At 35.9% G+C, this 24579-nt stretch overlaps 1 protein-coding gene across 1 annotated transcript; it reads right to left on the bottom strand.

Annotated features, from left to right (window-relative positions):
• Window positions 1–10833: 10833 nt before the first annotated feature.
• Window positions 10834–23001, bottom strand: LOC128555122 (chitin deacetylase 7-like). Its single transcript, XM_053536614.1, has 8 exons — window positions 22855–23001; window positions 14346–14405; window positions 13727–13985; window positions 13453–13536; window positions 12527–12638; window positions 12055–12116; window positions 11575–11702; window positions 10834–11327 (listed from the first exon to the last, which is right to left on the bottom strand). The coding sequence occupies exons 1-8, from the start codon at window positions 22999–23001 to the stop codon at window positions 11229–11231; spliced, it is 951 nt and encodes a 316-aa protein (XP_053392589.1). The 3' UTR covers window positions 10834–11228.
• Between the last annotated feature and the right edge of the window lie 1578 nt (window positions 23002–24579).

Below are 24579 nucleotides of genomic sequence, written 5' to 3'. Positions count from 1 at the left end.
ACATGATGCATCGTCTTACCGTGGGGTACATTTGTGCCAAGTAATATTAAGATCCCTTTAAGGATGGTTGAGTTACAGACCGGACAGGAAAAAGGCTTGTTGCCTTGACCTTTCAGTAAGGTTTCGGGTTTTGCACAAATTGTCTCATCCAGGGGAATATTTGTGCCAACTGATATTTTCATGACAAAGTTATAGACCGGACAGAAACAATACGCTAACCATTGATCTCCAGGTGTGACCTTTACCTTTAAAATAGGGTTCTGGTTTTTGCGCAACATGGGGAACATTTATGCCAAATAATATTTGTAAACCCTTGATGGATGACAGAGTTATGGACCGGACAAGAAACAGACCCTGTTCATGCCATGTAAACATTTGACTGCCAAGTGTGACCTTGACCTCTGAGTCAGGGGTCTGAAAGTTATTATTATTATTATTTACCAGACTTTTATAGCGCTCTTTTCATCTATAAAATAAACGTTCAAAAGCGCTGTACAAACTACATATCACAGAATGATATGGACATACAATACAACACAAAAATATATCAACAATAAAAGGTATTTAGCCTGAATCAGGTTTTACTCTACATTTTAATTGTACTAGATATTATAAAGAACAATTAACAACAGGAAATAATTTCCATTGCAAAGTTTTTCAGTGCAAAGTGAGTTTCAGTGGACCTTGAAGAAAAAGTTTGTTTTCAGTGATCGTTTGAAAGCATCCAAGCTTTTAGCGTCTCTAATGGTAGCCGGAAGAGCATTCCATAACTTCGGTGCAGCTGATGAAAAACTACTATCACCGTACCTTACAGTTTTGCTTTTTGGAACAACTAGTTGTGGATCTCAGATTTCTTGCTGGCTGGTAGAGTTCCAGCAAGTCTTTAACAGAGATCGGTGATTGGTCATGCAATGCTTTGTATGTGTGAACTAGAATCTAAAAGTCCACTCTGTGAGTAACTGGTATCCAATGCAGTTCAATGAAGTTATTGCATGACATATTAGAGAGTTTGAGATTTCAAACTTCGCCTTCCCCTTCAACGTCTCTCATATACATTTTGGGTAAAATGTCACCGATATGCGTGTATTTTATTTATATCACACGTTGCTACTAAAGTTTTCCATGTAATATCACGTAAGCCTAAGACTTCTCTTTATTACTATGCGAAATAAAAAGCTTAGTTTCAGAATTTCTACTTATTAAGTTATTTGATTATCCATATATTTAATTAGACTAAATTTGATGCGAAACACTATCAATAGGTATAAAAATAATGAAGTTTTGTATGGCTAATGATTTTAACTAAATACATTGGATTGAACCTTGAAGTATGAAGTTATCAGCTGATTTTGAGAAACTTTGAGATTTTGTTCAAACTTTAACTTCTACGGCATATTTGTGTCCCCAGGCGGTATCGATTTTACCAGATGGGCCTTTTTGTCGTATGAAGTGAAGTTTTGAACGTCCGAAGATGTGATATCACGAAAGTCGAAACTTCATTCTTTTTACATCTACTCTGTCCACATACTCGGCATCAAGGACTGAAATCTGGATGGAGGCACATGGCATGACAGTCATTTTACTTGAAAAAATAAATAATTACGCGCGATTATTATTTGGTGGAACATTTTATTTTCACATCCAAATAAAATCAATCTGTTTCAGTCGGACACTTAATACGACAATTGCGTTTTAATTATAAACATAAAATGGTACTAGGAAGACGGAAAATTCTTCTGAAGTATCAGACAATTTCAGATCTATGATATCATGATAAGAGACGTTTCCTGTTAGCCGTATGGGATAACTCCATTCTTTAAATGTACGGAACCAGAACCTGGCAGAGGGACATTATGGGTTAATTCCCCCTTTGATTCTTACATTTTACAAAGAAAGTCGGTCTTGAAACTCGGTGTGACCCTACCCTACTCCTCCCCCCTCCCCACCATGAAATGGGTGACCCCCTCTTTAATGTTGGTGTCCCTCTAACCAAAATTCCTGGATCCGCAGATGCTTTACTTATAAAATAGTATATTAAAATCATATTGTGCTGTCTGAGAGTTTGGCAATATACAGAGTCATACAGAGTGTCATTATCACGTTGATATGATCATTATAGGTTATTAACTTTGTATGTGGACATATGCACGAGTTCTGCAGCGGTAATATTGCGCGACTTTAGGAGCGCAATATTGTCCGCGAAAGAACGAGTGCACATATCCACATACAAAGTTGATAACCTTTTTATTACATATCCCCTATCAAATGATCAATTTATATCTAAATTATAGTTCTGTCACGAAAGACAGGAAAAATACGGAAAAAAAATTCTCCGAAAACGCAATAAACAAATCAAATTGATGCGCATTAATATTTTCCGCGAAAATGACGTCAACTTGTTGTCGCAACGTGCGCGTGGACGCCATTTACTTCACGCGATTCTTTCCATCACAACGTTAAGAAAACATTCCACATCCTATATAAGTCCAACTCATGACGTAATTATAACTTTCATTTCATTTCAGTCTGATAAATTACTACGTGCCAGTATCTAATAGGTCAGATTAATCAAACTGTAAAAGTAAACAAAATGTTGCATAAATTACAAATTAAACAAACACACAATAGCAACAAAAATCTACAGAAACGAGATCCGCAATGGACGGACCGTCAGGGGAGGTAACTAGAGTCACGGATTGGGACTAGTGCGATATGAAAGCGTTCAACGTCATGATATGGAAAAATATTGCACGATCGCAGTCCATTGAAACCCGATGGAAAATGATTTTAGGTAATATGTAATAATCATTTTTATTTCCTCTCATATATGATTTACAATCGTGCATTGTATACTGACTATACTGACATAATCTTATATAAAATCTAAATGTTTGGAGCTCAGCTGCAAGACTAACGAGTTTTTACATTGTTCACATTGTTTCGTCGTTTTATTTTATTTTTGTTTTTATTTGGTAATCGCTCTAAAATCCATGCTGTGATTATATTAATTGAAATGTTTTTTTTTATTCAATTTTCATTTTTTTCATTTTTAAAACCTCTTGTAAAATTCCTGCCCTTTCGGACAACTGGTATCAAAATGCACGAAAAACACGACCATAATTACGGGTAAATTGAATGGGCGGATTAAAAGAAGTAAGGTTCATTCTAATGTTTGAAATCTCAAGGAATTTTAATCGAACTTCAACTTCATACGTTAACATCGCAAGAGACGTTGAAGGGGAAGGCGAAGGTTGAAATCTCAAACTCTCTATTGTCTTATTATGGCGTACATTTGTGACAAGTAATATTAAAATCCCTTCTTGGATTGAGAGTTATGGACCGGACAGGAAAAAATCCCCATTGACATTTGACCTCAAATTGTGACCTTGACATTTGAGGTAGAGGTCTGGGTTTTGTGCGTCGTCTTATCATGGTGAACATTTGTGCCAAGTAATATTAAAATCCCTTGATAAATGACAGATTTATGGACTGGACATGAAACAGATCCTGTTCATGCCATGATAAAATTTGACTGCAAGTGTGACCTTGGCCTTTGATCCAGGGGTCTGAAAGTTGTGCAAGACATATCGTCTTATTATGGGGTACATTTGTGTCAAGTAATATTAAAACCCCTTCATGAATGGCAGAGGTATGGGCCGGACAGGAAACCTTGACCTTTGAGTTAGGGGGCCGGGTTTTGCACACACACCTTGTCTCATCATGGAAACATTTTTGCCGAGTAATATCAAAATCCCTTATTGAATGACAGAGTTATGGATCGGGCACGAAATTGCGGACGGACAAACGAAAAGGTAGATTATCAAACGGACGGACGGACAGATGGAAAAGCCCAATACTATGGTCCCCGAAACTGATTTCAACCAGTAGGGGAATAATAACGTGGTTAAACAGTATAAACATTTTCAAATCTTTTTGAATTTAACTTATGACCTTTATTTTACTGTGAAGATATACAATAGACTAGAAAAAATTATGTGTAAATACAAAAGATTTCTTAAAGTTGCAAGAAGTATACGCAGAGGATAACTTTACCCTTTTGGGCACTGAAAGATAAAAAAGTTTGCTGCAACACAAAATCACAACTTAAAAAAGAGACACTAAGTTACTCATCTGAGCATGCATTATTTTATTTTTGAGCAGTACTTCCAGTAGTTACTAAAGTATACTGCAGTCTATGGAGCCTACTGTAGAATAATAATTATTGTACTTCAGAACGTTTCACCTACTGAAGAATACTAGGTTACTTTAGTACACAGAAATTATCATATTAAACTTTTTGTACAGTAGTACACGTAATATACACTAAAGATAGTTTACTTTGTCTACTATAGTTTACTGTATGTACTATATTATATTGTATGGAATGTCATATATTGTGTCTGCTCTAATGTTCAGCACATGTACTGTGTCAAGAGAAGTATACTGATTCTACTGTAGTATACTGTATGCACTGTGGCATACAGTGGCAACTGTACAGTATGTACTTTAGTGTGAAGTGAATTATTTGGTTCCTGAGAAGAAGCCATTCAAATGTTTATCTATTTTAGTTACAGTGGTCCAAGTGTGCAGTGCTTTTTGAAAGAGGTCAGTGTAAGGATGCCACAGATATCTGGTTTGTAGTTTCTGAGGAGAAGCCATCTAAATGATATGCTGATGATGGACGATGCGCAATGGACGACGGACGATGGACGCCGGACAACCCACCGATACTAATTGCTAAAAAGCAGCATTTAACTGTATGTTTCCCTGAAACATTCCTCAGTCCAATTATCAAGTTAAATAGAAACAAAACCAATGAACGATTATCTATGAAACAATGGAAATTCTCTCTGAGTTATCCAAACAGAGCAACACATTCTGCTGCTATGTGTCTGTATATAAACATGAATATGATTAAACACAAAGTTCTTTTACATAAGTAGCCGTTAACACACAGACCCATGTAACAGAAAAAAATATTTTGACAGGCTCTGTATAGTGTTACCAATACATCATCCATTGTCAAAATTGTTTAAAGTGTCACTGGTCCATACAAATTCACAGTCAGTATAAATTTTTATCTAATACTTTAAGAATGACTAATTCTATAACAAATACTAATTTTATGACCTCTCATGAACAGACTCAATCAGATCGAGTCTGCTATTATTCTTTTTTTATTTGGTTGCATTTTGGCTTCCAAGGGATCTTTTTACAGATTTTATCAATGATAACATCATGCAGTGCAAGTAGCAAAATAACATCCTAAGATCATAATTTCACTCAACATTCTTTAACACAATGCATTCTATGTTCAAAAATGAGTGCTTCGCTTGACAACTGGCATTTGTTCTTGGGGTTTTACACCTGTTTCAACAGTAACTTTAATTTGGGTCTAGCATCAAACAATGAAAACAATCAACTATTTCAGGTGTCTGTGGTCTCCCGCTAGCTCTGTAACTTAACCCTTTATTCAAGATGGGGTAGATTTTCCCCATGGTATTATCAACATCAGCAATGTTTGCAAGTAAATCTAAACCATCCAGGTTTTGCCTTTAAATTCATTCTGTTAAATATGTACTGTACTTGGTCCTCTAAGCGGTTACAGACAGGTACTTCAACCATCACTTCTACCAAAGTACACACAAAGGTCCACACATCTGTTGTTGAAATTTAAGCTGCTTTTTTCCAGCATCACCTCGGATGCCTGGTAAGCCGGAGTGCCAGACTGTTAGGACCCACCAGCCATTTTTGTCATAGAATGCGTATTTTACTTTTTTGATATTTCTGTAACTTTTTTCTCTCCTAATCTTCAAACACGACCATTGGCGTCCATTTCTGATGAATCGCGATTTCACGTCTGTCAGACTGTTTTCGTAAATCGTTCTGTTCATTCTACAAGAATCAATTTGCTTGTTACTCATCATAATTTCATTTAAAAATGTCTTTAAAATGATGTATAGTTTTTTAACGTAAAAGTCGATATTTACGTTAAAGTGATGTGAAAGCGACAAATATGACGTTGAGTTTTGAAGAAAATGTTTGCTTTAATTTTGTCTGATTTAAAACCCAAACGGTAGAATTTGACAAAAAACTAACATGATGATGAAAACTCTATTTTCGTTCGATTTACGGAATAAAATGTTGGTGTCACCGAATTAATTTTCGCGTGAAATTACACGACGCTATCCCTACCCCCAAATCACAATAAAGCTTAGTTTACGTGTTTTTCTGATATATCTCTTTTCAAATCTCAGAATAGGAGAGATCGTGTTTGTATACAAATCCGTTGTATTTTCTATTTTTAGAACTGATAAGACAAAGGTCGGTTGGGCAGACGCCGAGCGTCCATGTTTTTTTGTAAACAGTAATATTTTTCTAACGGCTTAAACTTTCTTAAAACACAAATGATATCAATATTTTTTTATCAATGGAAAGGGTATAAAACAAGCAATTTATTGATTACTTTTAATTATTATTTCGAAATAAAATGGATTAATTATGAACGCTTAACTAACAGTGTTTTTTTTTCTCTAAAACTTAGGAGCGGCGATCTCTCCTATTTTACACTTTCATTCATCAGAGGCTCACTACAGACGTGAAACGAATCATGGCACTTTATAAAGAGGGTTTTCTTTTCAAAATAGGTCTATATAACTGTAAAACTGGCGACTTCGGTGCGAAATGGTTTCAATGCAGAATGTTTTACATAAGCCAATGCGACAATTTTGCGTAAACTATTTTTAAACATCGCTTGAAATAAATGTTTTATATAATAATGATTATTTTTTCATCATTTTCTTATTCAAAATACTAATAAACAAGTTTTCGATTGAAATACACTGCTAAATGAAGAATTTATGCATATGCAATTGTATATATAGTTCGGAGTTTTCACACTTGAAACATAATTATTGTAAACTATTATAGCTCAATAATGTATAACAAGTTCAAAAATTTTAAAGTTTTTGATTTCAGACGTATGACCACTGACTTAGCCACCCCGCCACGGGAGTAAAGGTTGTTTGAATCTTGGTTTACTTTTTATTACCCATAACACTCCCTAAGCACGCACGCACGCGTCACGCACATCCCAAGGTCATACATTATTACTATTTCGTTTCTTACCTCTCCAGTCTAGTGACAATTGACCATAAGATTAGTTGCCACGGGCTTGCCTGGTTAATTACCTGCTCCACGCAAAGGTTTATATATACTGACGGCAGAATTCGTTTTTATAGGTCAGAGTTAATTATTCTATTTTTGGTATTATATATAACTTGTTTAATTTCAGTAATCATGATTACGCGTTACACATCCTTAAAAATTTCCCGATTAATGTACTGTTAAATTGTTGGAAAATTGTTAATTCTGATTTTGACAGTAAAGAGCTTTTTAAAAATTAAAAGGGGAAACATTACACATAAACACGTACTCGTACAAATCCTAATATCTCGTAAATATGAAAGCAGGGGTTGCAAGTTTGAGCAACCGGTCTCCGTACAAAGTTACGATTCTTGAGTCGCACATATAGATAATGGCAACGTAGATTACACATGTTTAACATTCAACCTCTGTTGAATTACAGCGAGTCTCAGTCACAATCGAGTTTTTCTGTCTTTCTTTTACCCCACCATTGATCTAAGTGAAGGAGCGCAGGTCTATGAATCGCGAGTTCGATCCCCGGTAGGGCGTGCGACTTGATAGAAGGCACGTGTCCAAAATCATTCGTCCTCCAACTCTGATTATGCGGTGAGTTACTTGTTGAAAATACATTCACAATTTAAAATATCTCCCATTCGTAAAGCCACATGTACCGATGGCAGATCTAGAAGGGTGGTTTTCTTAACTATCGAGTCCATTACTGCAGTGAACTAAGCTCTTGGGAAGTAACCAGATACGTGATTTAACGAATTAAAATGTTTATTGTTACTTACAGCATTTAAATCTATGAACTTTATATAAGCACACACGTGACAAAAAGTATTGTCTCTGAAAGTTTTTTGGAAGTGGGCAGGTACGGGAGTATCGGCCTTAGTTTTCAAAGTGTCATGTTGCCCAGGATGAAACTTACTGTTTTTTACTTTAGAAATTAAAGCATATTAAACTTTAAGAATTAAAATGTATGCTTGCACTAACATCTGATCTCTGAAAGGCAAGATACATTACAAAATATGTAGCTTTTCTTTAAATGTTGCAAATGCAAATTTTGGACTACGGGTCAAAGAAAGTACCAGAAGTTTGAGATGATGTTTGATTACATGTTTGAAGTGATTCTAGAGTTAATAGTTTCTGTATTTAAGTGACAGACACTTTGCATGGACCTGTCTTGTCGGTTGCAAATACTTCTGTGCACGCACTAATAATAGGTTTTTATTAAATAACTGTTAAAAAGAATGGAATTGCAGGAATTTTACATTGGGATATTTACCTGAGGCTATAAGTTTTAAAATATAAACCTTGTTGTCATGTAAAACCTTTTGTTTCACATAGTGACTGATGATAACATATCTCACATGGCACTTTAAAAAGACATCGAGAAACAATACCACTTATACCAAATTTCGACTAGCTTAGTGCGCCCACCTAAATCTATTCATGACGTTACGTTTTGCTCTTTTAAGACTTTATGAAAATTTTATTCAGTCTACAAGAAAGGTGATATTTTATCAAAGTTTTATATGGAATTACACATTTGGCTATAATTAGATCAGGAAGGTCCCGAACATTGTGTCTTTCATTATTTAACGACATACATGACTCGGAAACGGGCTGTTTTCCATATTAAATTTAGATATATTAGATTCACCAGAGTGTATTGAGCTTCAAGCGCCTGGTAAGTCTCAATAAATATTTTATTTAGATGCTGGAATGCACGCATTTTAGTGGAGGGTATATTTCCATCAGTGATGTGCACATACTGCTTGTGCAAATTGACGTCTGATGTATTGTGCAGTAATTAAGATTTTACAGAATTGCAAAACCCTAAATTCGCCATAGGATTTGCCGCACTGGATAATTCTGAGAAACTAATGGAGTATAAAGTCAGCCTAAATGTAGAAATCAAGTAGTAACAACAGTATCACTATTATAACTGCTGAAACGTTTTAGCAGTAACAACAGTATTAGTAAAGTAGTTACAACAGTATTACTGTTGCTACTGTTGGAAAGTTATAACAGTAATAACAGTAAAACTGCTGTTACTGTTGAGAAGTCATGGAAACAACAGCAGTAGTATTGCTATTACTGCTATAACTACCAACAACATTAACACTGCGACGTGCAAATACTAAGTAAGTACTAATTTCGAAATTTGAACATATTTTGGTGTTCATTTAAATGATGTATTCAACACCAAAACCCGATGGATTTTAAGTAAGTTTTGGTCCACATAAATCATCGACGGGGACGTATGACATGCCAGTGAGAAATTTGACCTTTATCCTACTCATTTCAAAACCCGGACTTACTCATCATTCATTTTAAAGCAGTCCCATTTATTATTCGAAGGGATGTTCACTAAAAATTTTATGACTGAATAGCAGTGCAGACCATGTCAGCCTGCACGGATGTGCAGACAGACAAATCTTGATTTTATCTTGTCGCAAAAGAAGAGCAGGTAGTTTAATGATTAATGTACTGACAATAAACGATCAAATTTCGGAATTTTTTATGTGTCGAAAAATTGGCTGGAGTCCTTGTTACTGCTGTAATTCGCAATTTTTGAGAGCATTTTGGTGTGCATCGACCCGCCCAATATATTACTGGGAGGGTTATTCAGTAAATAGTACATTTGCATTGCCAAACGGATTTTAATATGTCGGCGGAATACAGCTGAACCTGCCTCAGCGCCATTTGTTTTAAAGCAGCCACTTGCCCTCAAGCAGCCAGACTCCTAATTTCCCAAAGACTGCCTTTTGTTCTTACTTCAACTAAAGCAGTACATGTACACCAGAAACTACATGAAATTTTTAATTTTCCATATCTGCATTGCTTCCTTGTTTGTTTGTGTCCATGCGTGCGTGGTGTGTGTTTAGGGGGAGTGGGTGTGCTTGACCTGCCAAAATATTGCAATGCAATTGTGACTTACGTCACACGCAAGTCTGGTTGGAAAATACACAATACTTATTACTTTAAGGATTACCTAAACAACCGGGGGACTGTTTATGGGTTTCATCGTTGTTAAATAGCAACACATCTTGACTTCTTTTAAATATGTTCTGTTAAAGTGTTTTTCGTCTATCTATCAAAGAAGTTATTGAAAATACGTACATTACTCAATTTCTTTTAAGTTCATCTAGAACGTTTTCACATATCAGTATCAATTTTTTTGTTAGCATCCGGAAATACATGCGATTCGAAAACTGCAACCGTTATTTCGGGTTATATTATTGGTCATACTATCGTAAACCTTCGTCCAGTCATCGGTCTAACTCCGACTAATCTGTCCGTTGATACAACTTAGCCTGGCACCAATATTTTGTAGTCATTTTCTGTTAAATGTGCCGGCGGGAGATTCATAGCCGTACAATGAGTGCGGGTCAAAATAATTCTTTATGGGCAAATCCTGCCTCTGACATGTGTCAGGTCATTTACATACTTATTACCTAAATAGTATACAGACGTCGGGCGTAGAATTATATATGTGAGGAAGCCATCCTGCTGGCTTACGGATGGTCGATGGTTCTACCCAGGTGCCCGCTCGTGATGAAATAATGCACGGAGGGGCACCTGGGCTCTACTGGTAAGGGTCGCCAATGCCCTATATAATTGTGTCGTTTCACATTTTAATTGTATACTGAATTCATACTGAAGGAATTCATATATTTGAAGTATTTGACAAGCTATGTATTAGTGTACCAACTGAATACAAATAGATTTAAGAAAATATTTGAATACTAGTAAAACAAATACCATTGTAACAAATAATAGTAAGACACTAATATATATTTTTTTTCACAACAAAGATAGGCAAAAGGTTATTCAACTTCTACACAAGCCCATTTCCTGGTTCTACTTTAATTTCTTACTGAGCATGAGTGAAGGAGCGGTTGAAGGTTGTAAAATAACAAAAAAGAAAGGAGTAAACTGTAAGCCGAGCTTAATACAAATGCTTTGAAAGAAGTCCGTTGCGTCTTTTTAGAATAATAAACTTAAATAAACAGTTTTTCCGTAAGTTTGGAGCAATGACATATATTCAACGTTTTTGGTAAGTTTGAGTGAAAACATCAACACTGCCACGGTGCGAAGGTCGTCAAATTGGCAATCGGAACTGGCGTTTGAATCCACTGTAGAGCCCTTAGAATTGGAACTATCCAAACGTTTTTCTGAAAAGAGGAAGTACAAATCTAAAAGAAGATTCCTTAGAAACATTGAATGCAACAAAGCCAAGTCATAAAGACACTGTTTGATTGGGTCTAGTCAAGAGTTAGAGATATAATGAAATATGCATAGCGATTATGATTTTCCAGGATAAAAAGTAGCCATTATAATATTAGAGAACTGTAAGTATTCTGTGCTACCAGACTCGATCTACTCGTTGCCATTGAAAATTTGATTATATATCATACATACCCCAAATGCTGTTCTAATATACTGGAGAAACTCGGTCGTTCCCTCCCTCAAATCTCGCTTGCTTGCCCATGCGGGTAAACAATCATCAGAAAAGGATTTTCGATTCCCAATTATAATGATCAGAAAACCTGAAATATGAAACTAATAGTAATTTTGAAGTGGATTGTCTGTTATTATGCTACTGATGCAAAGATATGTAAATTCATGAAATCTGTCTTTAAATATATTTATTGTTTTATGCCAAAACTCCAAGTCGGTATCACAAAGAAAAGTATACCAACAGCATAAGTCACAAAAGATTTAGCAGAAACGGGATATAATTTTCCTTTCTAAAATGAATGGTCAAATGAAAAACCTAGAATGTTAGAAATAACATTATTTCATTAGGTTATCTAAGGTAACAATCAATAAACTTACGCCTTTTTAAAAGAGGTCAAATGCTTTCCTTTTTTGTTGTTATGTTTCGGCGGCTGACGGTACAGGGCATTGGTAGTTTTTCTCCACTAATATCATGCAGATCAGCAGCTGGTACTTCCCATTTCCTGAAAAAGTGATAAGTTTTCTTCAAAGGCACTCGAGAATTCGTTTAAAGGAGAAAGGCGGAAAGAGTTTAAAAACATTATGGAACTTTTTATTCAATATTTATTTTATGATGCTACTTGTTATTATATAAAGACATAATTACAACATACCTCTTAAACCAACAATGTTTCCTGCAATTTTTACTTAACACAAGTTATCACGTAATATCCGTTGTTTATTATTATTCCCTGAAGAAGGCATGTAGCCGAAACGTTTGAAAATCAGTAAATAGTAAACTGATGCGTGTTTGCATTTAAACTACGTTATAGATTTTCAACGAATTTTCACTTTTTTAAAATGAACATTTTTTTTCTTTGTTAAAAGTTCATTTGTACCTGGGAACCGGAAACCGGTTCCTTTCCGTTATCGCATTAGCTTTTTGGGCATGTAGTCAAATGTATATGGCCAGGTAAGCGTGCCTGCGGTTGACAATCCAGCGTTAGAACATGACGAATCATATAACATTTCGTTTCTGCTAATACCTGGAGAAATGGAGAAGAAATATATATTACTGTTTGCGTTGCATTCTTGACAGCAATGCCATGTAAAAAGTATCTGATCGGAAAGCAAATCTGTCGTTGCAGTGACATTAATACGTTAAATTAACAAGTGGTGAGTTTGCCAGTAGGCGTTTTTCAGTATTGCTCTACCGTGTTCATTTAAGCCTTCGTTATGTCTTTTTCTTTGTCTGAATGTTTCTATTATGTATTGTGTGTGATTGCTTATCTTCTATACAAATACAGTTTCGTTTTTGAGACTGCGTTCATCAAACGTGGCTTTACCTATTGCAACTTTGTCTAAGTTCTTTAAATAGGTTGATGGCGTAAGTACCATTCTGCTTAATTCTTTAAAAACCCCGGAAAATGTTACTTGCAATTTCTGTTACAAAGGTCTTTTCCGTTTCAAACTAGTTTAGTGCAGTTACACTGTGAAATATTGTAAAAAAAAAACGACCAAAAACCCAAATTGCTGTGCCTTTGTTTTATGCACACTATTTTGCAATCACATGTACACGTATTTCCGTATGCTGAAAGGGTTGTTGCTAATCAAGATTTGTACTGACTAGGTGCGCTAAAAAGGTACACTGTAGCTAAGAAAGATTACACGTGATTCGGTATGTTGAAAAGGGGTGAATTTGTATAGTTAAGATGTACTCGTGACTCGATAAGGTAAAACAGCACTATATACAATCACTTAAATCGACAATTTAAAATTTTCTTTTTCATTCCTTAACGCGTATCCTTGTTAACATGACGACCTAAAAAAAGGCAAATATTAAAATATTTTATACCAGTTAACTCGTAATCTCCTCCGGCGATGCCCTTACTCCTTTCCCCTTTTTCACATCAATTCCATACCCTACCAGCTGAGATATCATCTCTGTAAATAAGCAAAATGTGATGGAATAAGTAAGTGAAAAGGGTGGAAGAATTATACAACTTCTTTTCTGTGTTTTTAAGATATTGCCATGCAACACAGGTAACAGGTACTATTAAAATTCCGTTCTTTATACAAAGAACGTCTTCCAAAAGAATTAATCATTTTAATATTAAGTGCAAGCTGCTCTTACGTTTTATCATCTCTATCCATCCGTCAGGTGTAGTCGGGGCTTTCCCATCGAATGATGTAATCCCTATTTCGTGACCCTCATCACTCAGTTCCTTGACGATCTCGTAATCAGTACCGGAATCTTCTATAAAGAATGTTCCCCTTGCCGGACAATTGTTTGGATTCGTTACGCCAGAAAAGATAGGTCGGTAGGATTTGATATTCTCCGTATTTATCGTACCTTCAAATGATACCATCACAATCTGCGGCGTTTCAGACATCTGTGAAAATACAAAAGTTAAACTAGCTGATGTGAAAAATACAAAAGTCAAACAAGTGGATACATGTAGGCAGTAAATCTTTTTTTTACGAATTCATAGTAAAAGCAAGACTGTTCATGGCTTTAAATGATGTATCTGAATGGACTAATCTAAAAAAGAAAGGATATAAATAAGTTCTTATGATAATCAGAAAGTGATTATTCAACGACAAAAAAAAAAGAGGAAGGAAATTTCCCGTTTTTCATTCTGTTGTAAAGTAAGCCTGTGACGTCAATCGACAAACATGCAATTCTTTCATTTTCTTCCTCAAACAGTAACCCCTGCACTCATTCTTAAGGTTTAAACACATAATTTACTGACCGTAAGACCGCCTGGAGGTGAGCGATCGTTGTAACAGCGGCAGTTTGGTAGAAGCATGTTTTTGGATCACACTGTGTACACTGTGTCCGATAAGCGCCGGACATAACAGACACAAAAGCTGCATCATGGAATGTCTGATTGCTAAAATGGATATTGGATGTTAGGTTAGTGACACCATTTCATGAACAGACTCAATCAAATCGCGTCTGCTACTATATCGCTTGGTTGCGCCTTAAGTTTCAAGGACTTGTTACATAATAATTATTGTTTTGTTGTATTGTAATTAGGCATTAGAGTCTCTTTTTTTAAATATGACACATACGTATGTATGAAGTTGATACAAAACAAACATGAAAAACGGAAGCAGCACAGACTGTTATCTAATTTTCATGAATAAAGTTGTTGAAAACATGGTAACTTTGAAGCATATATTCTGACTGCAAAATATCATAACCAGGCGCGTAGCTAGGGCATTTTTTCGTAGTAACGCAGACGTAATGGGGAGGGGTTGGGGGTCGGTGTATCCTCCTCTTGATTATTTATCAATATGGAAAGGCAAATGGTGCATTTTAGCGTGTATTTGGGAAACAAAACATAGTCGAAAACCTTATTCATATAAAATGTTTTATTTTACTAGGTATGTGCGTAATATTGCACGTGCAATCTGTGGTTTAGAAATCCATGTTATATATTATGTGTAAGTATTAATTCAAAACAAATGGTTAGTGGCGGCACACTTTGAAAATATCATTATGACTGGATATATCATTCAAGAGATACGTCTGCATGTATGTCTGTTAGCTGTTACAAGGAATTTGCCATAACTCAAAACTGAATACTAGACTAGTCAACAAAGACATGCTAAGTTTCATGATACTGATACAAATATACTGTTTTCGTATCAGGTGGCCTCAGTAGCTCAATTGGTAGAACGTTGGCACGGTAAGTCGAAGTTCCAAGGTTCGAATCCCGATCGAGGCTGCACATTTTTCCTGAGACTGTTACAGTACCAAATCTGAAACTGATACATGTGTACCTTGCATAGGGAAAGCATTCCGGTACAGCGACGTCTTTATTACATCAACAATATGGAGAAGCACGAGATTTAAAAATGGCGAATGACGAGATCGCGAAACTTTAGCAATTTCGTGCTTTGCATCGTGATTTCGCGCATGTTAAATTCAATTTCACGCTTCGTCATCGTGGTCTCTCGCGCTTTGCCATCATGATTTCGCGCTTTGCCATCATGATTCTGCGCTTCGCGTATCGCCTGCTCATGATGAGTGAGTGAGTTGGATTTTACGGCGAATCGACACAAAATGGTCATATATCGCCGAACCTGCTCATGATGAAGAAGCGCCATCACTATGGCGAAGTGCGAAAAAATGAAAATTTCAGGCTTTAACATAAACATTGGGTAGACATTTTAACAACAATATTGAATCATAAAAAAATGTTAAAAACATAGCGTGATTGTTGATATATGTCAACGACATCTAAAACCAAGTATTACACTGAAATCTTGATTGGACAATTTTTTAGAATGTTGTTTAAGGTCTTCTCTTCATAATACATACAATCTAGGTACCTATAAGGCCATTGAAATAACTGTAATCCCCAATTAAAAAAAAGAACATATTTATCTCACTGTGAATTTGGTTGTCAGATTACTTGTACCGGTGTCAAACCTTGGCAATTTCGCGCGGATTAACTAGGTGTAATTATTTGATTTCTGTAATATTTTATTTTCTACACTATTGATAATTTCATACATTTAAGTACAATTTTAAGATATATCTATGATATCTGAAAAACTACATAATAATTATTATGCGTGACAAATTAGGTCTGCAATGTTATACAAATTGTCCTACGTCTGCAATGTTATACAAATTGTCCTACTAAGTATTCGAAAGCTTTTAGCCTTGAAATGTCTATTTGCCGATTTTTCAACCAACAGTTTATCAATTTTTGACATGGTAGAATCTATTATAATTTTATTATAGAAATTTGACTCTTTAAACCGTTGGCATAGACGGCGTATGAATGTAATATTTCACATGGTCAGGATTAATAGTGGGATAAAGACTGTACCTGAATTGTTATAAAAATACAAAGCAATTATTGGCAGTTTCAATGCACGTTATAAATAGGTTAGTGCCCCTAGATGAGAAAGTTTATCTGGCGAGGGGGAGGAGGTTATCGGGTGAGCCGAAGGCGAAAAACCTGTTAACGTCGGAGCCGAGCCAAATAACTTTCTCCATCTTAGGCACTAACCTAGTATTCTATTTATCTTGTCATTACTTCATTTTCCGATATTTTGGGAATTTATTTTACCCAAAAAAAAGTGTGCGACAACTGTTTTTAATGACGTCATTTCGTAATGACGTCACTTATATTATAACGTTAATCACCCACAAAATCGCAATAACTTCTTTTGTTTTTTGATTAAAAACTCATTATTTGACCACTTATTTTCGGTTTCGGCATTCCAACACAATGGTGAGGTTTCAATGGCAAAATTTCTTATGACAACAATATCGATCATAAGGCACATGATCAACTGACCGTATATCACTGGTCACGTGTCAACTGACGGTATATCAAGAAAGGTTTTACGGACCCTGATATTTGGGTCGAAAAATACTGCAAATGACAGGATAAATTAAATTAGACAGTTTAATTGTGTATGCTTTACAGATTTTCATTACGCAGCTGCGTATCTGCGTAATAGCAGCTACGCGCCTGCATACATGTATCTCTTCTGTTTTGTCGTTATAATAATTAAGGTCTCTTACTTTAAATCGCATGCCCCACACCAATGTTCGAACCTCGCTCGTGATTTTGAATTCTTCATTTAAGGACACCAATTCAGCTGGCTTACGGAATGTCGTTGGTTCTACCCAGAGGCCGTCCGAAATAATACCTGGGGTCTGTCTCCACCATAAAAGGCGCGAAAATTGCCATGTCCTATAATTGTGTCGATTTGACGTTAAACCAAACAAAAAACAAACTTCCTCTGTGTTACATTATGCTAATACAAAATGATTTGTATATATGGCGACAAGTGTTTAAGAAAAATCAATTTCACTGGATTTCTTTTTGATACAATTCATTTTATGAAAACTACAAAAAGGAAATCCTACCTGTAACCGAGTGCTAATTAACGCTCCGTACACCGCTGTTGTGCTTGACGATATGAAAGATCGACCAATGCGCGAACAGACAACAGGAAGAATAAATGATAAAATAGTTTCTTGATGTCTCATATCCGATATCAGTAAAAAACAAAATTGTGTTCTGTTTGTAATAACGTGGAGATATAAATTTAATCGGTAAAAATAGTTATACAAACTCGAACAATTCATTTGGATATTAAAGAGGTACTATACCTTGTTACCAGGGTAAATTCAAATTAGTTGATCCATAGCAATATATTGTATTTCGTGTAAGTTAATGTTTTAGCTGCTACAGTCTCAAGTTTTTTTATCTCTGTCCCTTGAATACAAGTTTTATCCAGGTTTGAAGTACATGACCCTCCAAAGGTATTTTTATTGAAAGAAGAAGAAAATACGAATATTCTAGCATAAAATGCTGTTTTTTGTCACTTTTCGGGAAAATGTTTAAACAGGAGACAATTTCATGTGTTAACAGAGAGATTCTCGCGCTCACGTGCTGTTTAAAAAATTTTTTTTAAAATTTTGCGCGTTCCTGGCAAAGCGTAAACGTCATTTGGGCCCAAAAGGATAATTCAAAAGGAAGTGACGTCAACGTAAAAAAAACTCAGACATTTCGTTGAAATTCAATGACGTTGAGAGACAATGTATTCGTTTATCAGTTTCACGCGTTTTATGCTTGAATAGCATTATATTTTAGCGCATGTTCATTTCGTGTTATAACATATTCAGAATCCCTCAAAATACGTTGGATCCTCGCCTACCGGGTTCCCGGGAACCCACCATTTCCCCGGATTCTGCCCGATGTTTTTAAAACGAAACAAAACGTGCGTTATCCCTACATTTAAACACTTTTCAGTGTATTTCGGTTTCACTGTTATCCGTAGAAGTTGCGTAGTTGATAAATTTTTTTAGTAGCGCGTAAGCTTTCTAAAATATGCTTAAAATGTATATGTCGCGGGGCTCGTGTTTCCATGGTAACGGGTTTTCTCTCTTAAACAACTACGTAAGATAACGGGGTTTTCGAGGGGTTCAGTTCCTAAACGTTTAAAGTAACCATGGCAACACTGACGTTTAAAATATCTTATGTCTTGCTTTTTATCGTAATTTCTTGAAAAAAAAAAGATTGAATAAAATCACCTTTCTCGTTTAATGTAGCTTCAAAATATTTTATTTCTAAAGTAAGTAATATGTTCGTGTTATTTGCATTTATTTAAACAAATATCATAACTTAAAATACTTTCAGCAGTTCTCCTAATCTGACATTTTATGGAAAAAAAATAATTATGCTTGCAATTATTATTCTCGTAGCTAGTGTCGAAAATACATATAAAATTCTGAAGCTATGTTCCTTAAATAGACCAGTGTCAACGCTTCCGAATTTTACATTTAGATATATAGTTTACGAGATTTGTTTCCGTGGTAACATAAATTTAGTTCTAGAAGTCACTATTGTCTACTGAAATTTGAAAAATTTTAGAGCATAATTTCAGTATATAAGTTCCAAATTATCAATGGAAACGGAAAAAATGTATTACAAATCAAACTTTCCAGTTTTATTAGTAAAATGCCGTAATAAGTAAAGTAACCTTTCACTCAGCTATATACCCAATAACATCAGTTACCATCATCAATTTTCTTACATTCCTTGTAACATTTCAATATAACTACATATAAGCCGCAAAATATTGATCATTGTGGCAACGTTAAATGTCGCAACGCCGCTAAATGTCGCAACCACCGTTATATGTCGAAATGTTGACGTTAAATGTCGCAACCACCGCTAAATGTCACAAAATCGTCTGCCGCTAAATGTCGCACCTTTAACGTTAAATGTCGCAAAAATTTGCCCACCGTTATATGTCGCAACTCCAACGCTAAATGTCGCACAGCAAAATAAGAGTTAAACAGTCTTTACAACTTAGAGATAAGATTGGGTAATGCATGCTTGCATGTATCAGTATGCAATGTGTTGATTTGAGAAGGGCTGAAATGACGTTTCACTCTAATCTGCACTTTGCTTTTCAGTGGTCCGCCCCCATACATACGTTACATATTCTATATCTAAAGGTTTGAACACTAACGTAGTACTCGCCACAGTACTAAATTTATTTCAGGTCTGAACTATGTAATTCTATGGGTCCCGTTTAGCTCATGAGATATTAAGCTTGCGCTCGTATTGTCGCTCGTTTTATGCATGTCTTGAGTCGACCTGAATTTCCTTACCCCAACAGCCCCGGGGGCCCCGAAATTGTTGATGGTGGGGGGGGGGGGGGGGGGGGGGGGTGGGGGCGGGGAAGGGGACACCAGTTTAAAACAAAAGCGTCACCGGCGACGTGCGGTAGGTACGGGGTTCCTCTATCCGTATTTGTGGGAAAGTTTTTTATGTACAGGTATGAAATGCTGGCCTGTGGTGCATTTTTGTCTATTTTTTTGAGGTACGTACTAGAGGGCATTCCACTTATTTTAGTTGGTTAGGGGTTTTCCCCCTTGACAATTTTGAACTACAGGTATGGAATGCTGGACTTTTATTGCATTTTTTGTTTCGGTGTATGGGAGGCGTTATCCCTGCCATTTTCGAGGGCTCAGGGGCTCTCCCCGGGAAAGTTTGAAAAACAGGTATAAAATGGTTGCTTCCGGTGCATTTTTTTGTCTTATTTTTTAAAGGGACTTGTTGGAGTTTCCCCTCATTTTAAAAGGGGGAAAGGTTCTTCCCATTGGGAATTTTTGAATATAAGTATAAAATGTTCGCCTCTGGGGCGGTTTGGGTCTACATTTTGAGAAAATTATTATTTCCAAAATAGTCGGGTGCAACTTAGATGAGTATAAGTCACTACTAAGCCAACAAGGGGGGGTTGGGGTGGGGGATCGGCTCGGGCCGCGATTCGGGCTTGTTACACAACAGGATGTTTAACTCGCGACACGAAGACTGCAACTGTGTTTTGTACCAGCTGTAGAAAAGGAAGATTTTCTATTAATCAGCCACGGATTCTATTTCTTTGTTTGGAGGTTTACATTTAAATCTAAGGTGACTATCAAGCTTCAATGGCGGGGAAAAAATCCTATGTGGCCCTTTTACATTTTTAGGTAAAGCGGGAATTTTGATAATATTTTACTTTTAGTTCTCTTAAAATTGGTTTGATTTAGTTCATTCCCCCAATTATCCTACTTTTCCGCCTACCCACACAACCCCCCTCTTCCCCCCCCCCTTCAGAATTGTAAATATTTATATTTTCTATTAATTGTCTTGGTGCTGTGTTTTTGTGTCTTTTGATTTCGTGTCGTTATTCACCCCGTTCCCCACCAATACCCCCCCCCACAAACATCATTACCAAAACGTTTTACTTAAGAAACCTCAGAATATTTCTGTCCTAAAACACTGGCCCTATTACAAAATAATAAAAAATTTTTCTTGCGTGACTGTTCAAGCAAAGGTGTGGAACTCAGGTGAGCAATCGAGGCCAACAAGGCCCGCTTGTTGCTATACGTAACAATACTTATCATTAAGATAAAATTTTTTGTATTACATAAACCTGTTAATTTTCTTCCTCAAAAAAGTAAATATACACAAGGAATTGATAGTCACAGTGTCAAATAGGAAGTGCGACATTTAGCGTTGGTGTTGCGACATATAACGGTAGGGAAATTTTTGCGACATTTAACGTTAAAGGTGCGACATTTAGCGGCAGACGATTTTGCGACATTTAGCGGTGGTTGCGACATTTAACGTCAACCTTGCGACATTTAACGGTGGTTGCGACATTTAGCGGCGTTGCGACATTTAACGTTGCCACAATCATTATTCAGAGCAAAAGACTCATAAAATATTTTGGCAAATATTGGCTGTTTAAAATCAGTTCAAATGAAAAAATGCCCCTAATTACGTACTTTCAAGATTAGAGCTATTAATTTTGCGCGGTAAGTCACTTGTAATGTCATGACGTCGAGGCAATAATGTTTTGTAACGTTTCTGCGGTAATTTATTCATTATTTCAGTATTATAAAACCATTAAGCATAAGATCAGAGACAGGTTAATGTTTTTTTCAGAAAAATAAATATACAAACACATTAACTTTGTCGTAAACATTGTCGTAAATCTTCACGACAACCTGACTCCTTAAATAATTGGCTTGCACTTTGGTAAGAAGCACGCGATATTGTTAACATTGTTTAACACAAGTAGGCAATCAACACAGGATAATCATTTGATTTTTACTTCCGGTTCATTCAACCAACAGTCAAGTTAAGAATAATTGATCTGAATTTAAGTTTAACGTAAAAATTAATATGAGCCGCACCATGAGAAAACCAACATAGTGCATTTGCAACCAGCATGGACCCAGACCAGCCTGTGCATCCGCGCAGTCTGGTCAGGATCCATGCTGTTCGCTAACGGTTTCTCTAATTGAAATATGCTTTGAAAGTGAAAAGCATGGACCCATGCTGTTCGCAAATGCACTATGTTGGTTTTCTCATGGTGCGGCTCATATAAAAAATGTGTTAAAGTACTCTGTGCACTGAAACACATGTGATGTTTAAAAATATTGTTGAAGCTGTTTCATTATGATTCCGCATGTCTATATCGTAGCGTCTTCATATGCGGTTTAGTCCGCGGTTGTAAAACACTGGCCACTGTAAAGTACCTAATGTAAAGTCCCTTCTTTAAAAAGAATCATAGCACATAAGTGGTACAATTCTTTTGATTTCCAACTTAAAACGCTCGATCTGCCCGGGGGTGAAAAAAGGGGAAAGAGTTTTGGAAAAAAAACCCTTTTAAGAGAGTCGTGACTTCATTTATGCAAGGTTCTTTTTTGGGTCTGAAAATTTTTTCTATCCAACGCATATAATATGCTGTCTTTTTAAAAGGGAGTTAAAAAATAATTAAAACGAAAAATATCTCGCTTTTAAAATTTTTTTCCCAGGGTTAACAACATTTAACATCCCAATTTTCGGGGAAATTAAAATTTCATTTACGCCCGGTGCAAAGGGGGAAAAAAAAATTTTCATTTTTTTATTTTCACAAAAATTTTCCTTTTCCCTTTTGGGTTAACAAGTTTTTTTTTTATAAATCGCACATATTTTTTTTTATTATATTTTAGGGTTTTTTCTATCGGAAATAAGAAAAACTTTTTGTTTTTGGGGATTTTGAAATATACACGACCTCAGAAATACGTAGGGGATGTCACCCTCGACGTTAAAAAGTGCCCAAACAGGTCTCCGTTTCAAAGGGGCCGTTTTCAGTCCTGTATGATTACTGACCGTTCAAAAGGCGGTGCCCCTTTTTTCCCAACTTGCGGTTTGACCCTCCGAAATTGCTTTGTTATGTACTTACTTGTAGCTGGTTTGCTTGCTCCCACTCCCCCCCATTTTTCCAACCCGTCTCCTTTACCAATAGTGGGGTTGGGGCCCAACCATGTACTGGCTGGAGTTCCCTTTGGCTTTTTTGCCCCCGGGCCTTTCCCCCTAGAATTTCCCCCATTGTTTTACTTTTTTTGTTCTTTCGTTTTGCTCAACTTGTTTGTTTTTTTTTGCTGTGTGCGTATGAGTATTTTATAGAAAATTTTTCCCGCGTCCCGCTCATACTGTTTGGGGAGCGGGCTTTCACTGCTGAATATCCACCTTGGGTTTTCGAATTTCCCCCGAAAAACTCCTTTTCCCTCTGGCCCCTTTCCCTTTTCCCAAAAAGGGTTGTCAAAATGTAGGGAGAATGAAAATTTTGGGGGTTTCTGATGGGTTTGGGATCGGCTTTTTGTTTGTACAAATATTTACGGAACATAAATACGGGATTTGGAAAAATCTTTCCCCAAACAAGTGCCTATTATGGCAGCAAGAAATGAATATTTGTAATGAAACACTAGCATAAATTTACCGATAAAGGGAAATGTTTAGGGAAAATTTTTAGAAATCCAGTGTATAGACGGAAGCTTACCCTGTTTTTCATCCGAAATTTGTGCTATAGTTTAACAGGGAATAAAAAATAAATACTCCTTTTAGTGATAATTACAAAAAACAGCCCCGGCTAAAGCCCTCGCTGCTCTTCAATTTATTTATCTTTTCGTATAAAAACAGATTCCCTCTTAGGGGAAAATAAACACTCTGCAGTTTTTTTAATTATCACGGGTTTTAATTTAACATGGTAAAGTATAGGTTTTTAGCATAATCATACTTCTTGTAAACTCAACAATAACTTCTTTCCCCTTTTTTCCCGACAAAACCATGTTTTTCTTTACATATTTTTAAAAGCACTGGGGATATTTGGTAATGTATGATTTTACATGTTTAATTCCACGAGTCATACAAATGTGCTTCTTTTTGATAACAACCCAAAAAACATTTGGGGTTTAACAAATTATTTTTTGGGACAAAAAGGGGGCAAAAATGGATACAATCTTTTTAAGAGGCAACACACAGTCAAAATTTTGGGTTTCTTAAATTAAACAAAAAGTTAATTGGTCCGTTTTAAAACACCACTATAACCCAGGTTTTATTTTGGATATATATCAGCAGTAGGGGGTTTTGGGTAAAATCAAACCCCTAGGTGTATTTTTTCTTTTTTTGGGTTTTTCACAAATACCCTGTATTTAAAATTTTTTTTTGGCATTCTAAGTGAAGTCCCATATGTTTTTAAAAATAAAATGTTTTTTCTTACTTCGTTATTCCTGCCCCATTTTTTTACATTTAAATGTAAATTTCCCGGGAATCCATTTCATTGATGACAATGTCTACATTGTTTTTGAAACACTTCCCTTTCATAAAACAAGCCCAAGGGAAAAAAAAATCAAACCTAAAATTTTATTTGGGAAAAATGGTTTTAAGGGTCATATTTTCCCATTTGTTTTGTCAGCTGCATTTGACGGTGTTTTCAATAAGAAGTAAGGGCAATTGCGGTTTTTAAAGAAAACATTTTTCCTAAGCAAATTCAATATAATTCTTTTTTGTGTGAACAAATTTTTTTCCAAAACTAATAATCATCACACAAAAACTGTCTGTTCTGACTTTACAATTAAAGAAAAAGGAAGGGGTTTGTGTATTAACTGATCAACCTCTGAAAAGTCCT

The sequence above is a fragment of the Mercenaria mercenaria genome, chromosome 1 (genome assembly GCF_021730395.1).
Source record: "Mercenaria mercenaria strain notata chromosome 1, MADL_Memer_1, whole genome shotgun sequence".
Lineage (NCBI taxonomy): Eukaryota > Metazoa > Mollusca > Bivalvia > Venerida > Veneridae > Mercenaria > Mercenaria mercenaria.
The sequence above is the reverse complement of the archived record's forward strand: the minus strand, read 5'-3'. Positions and strand labels throughout refer to the sequence as shown.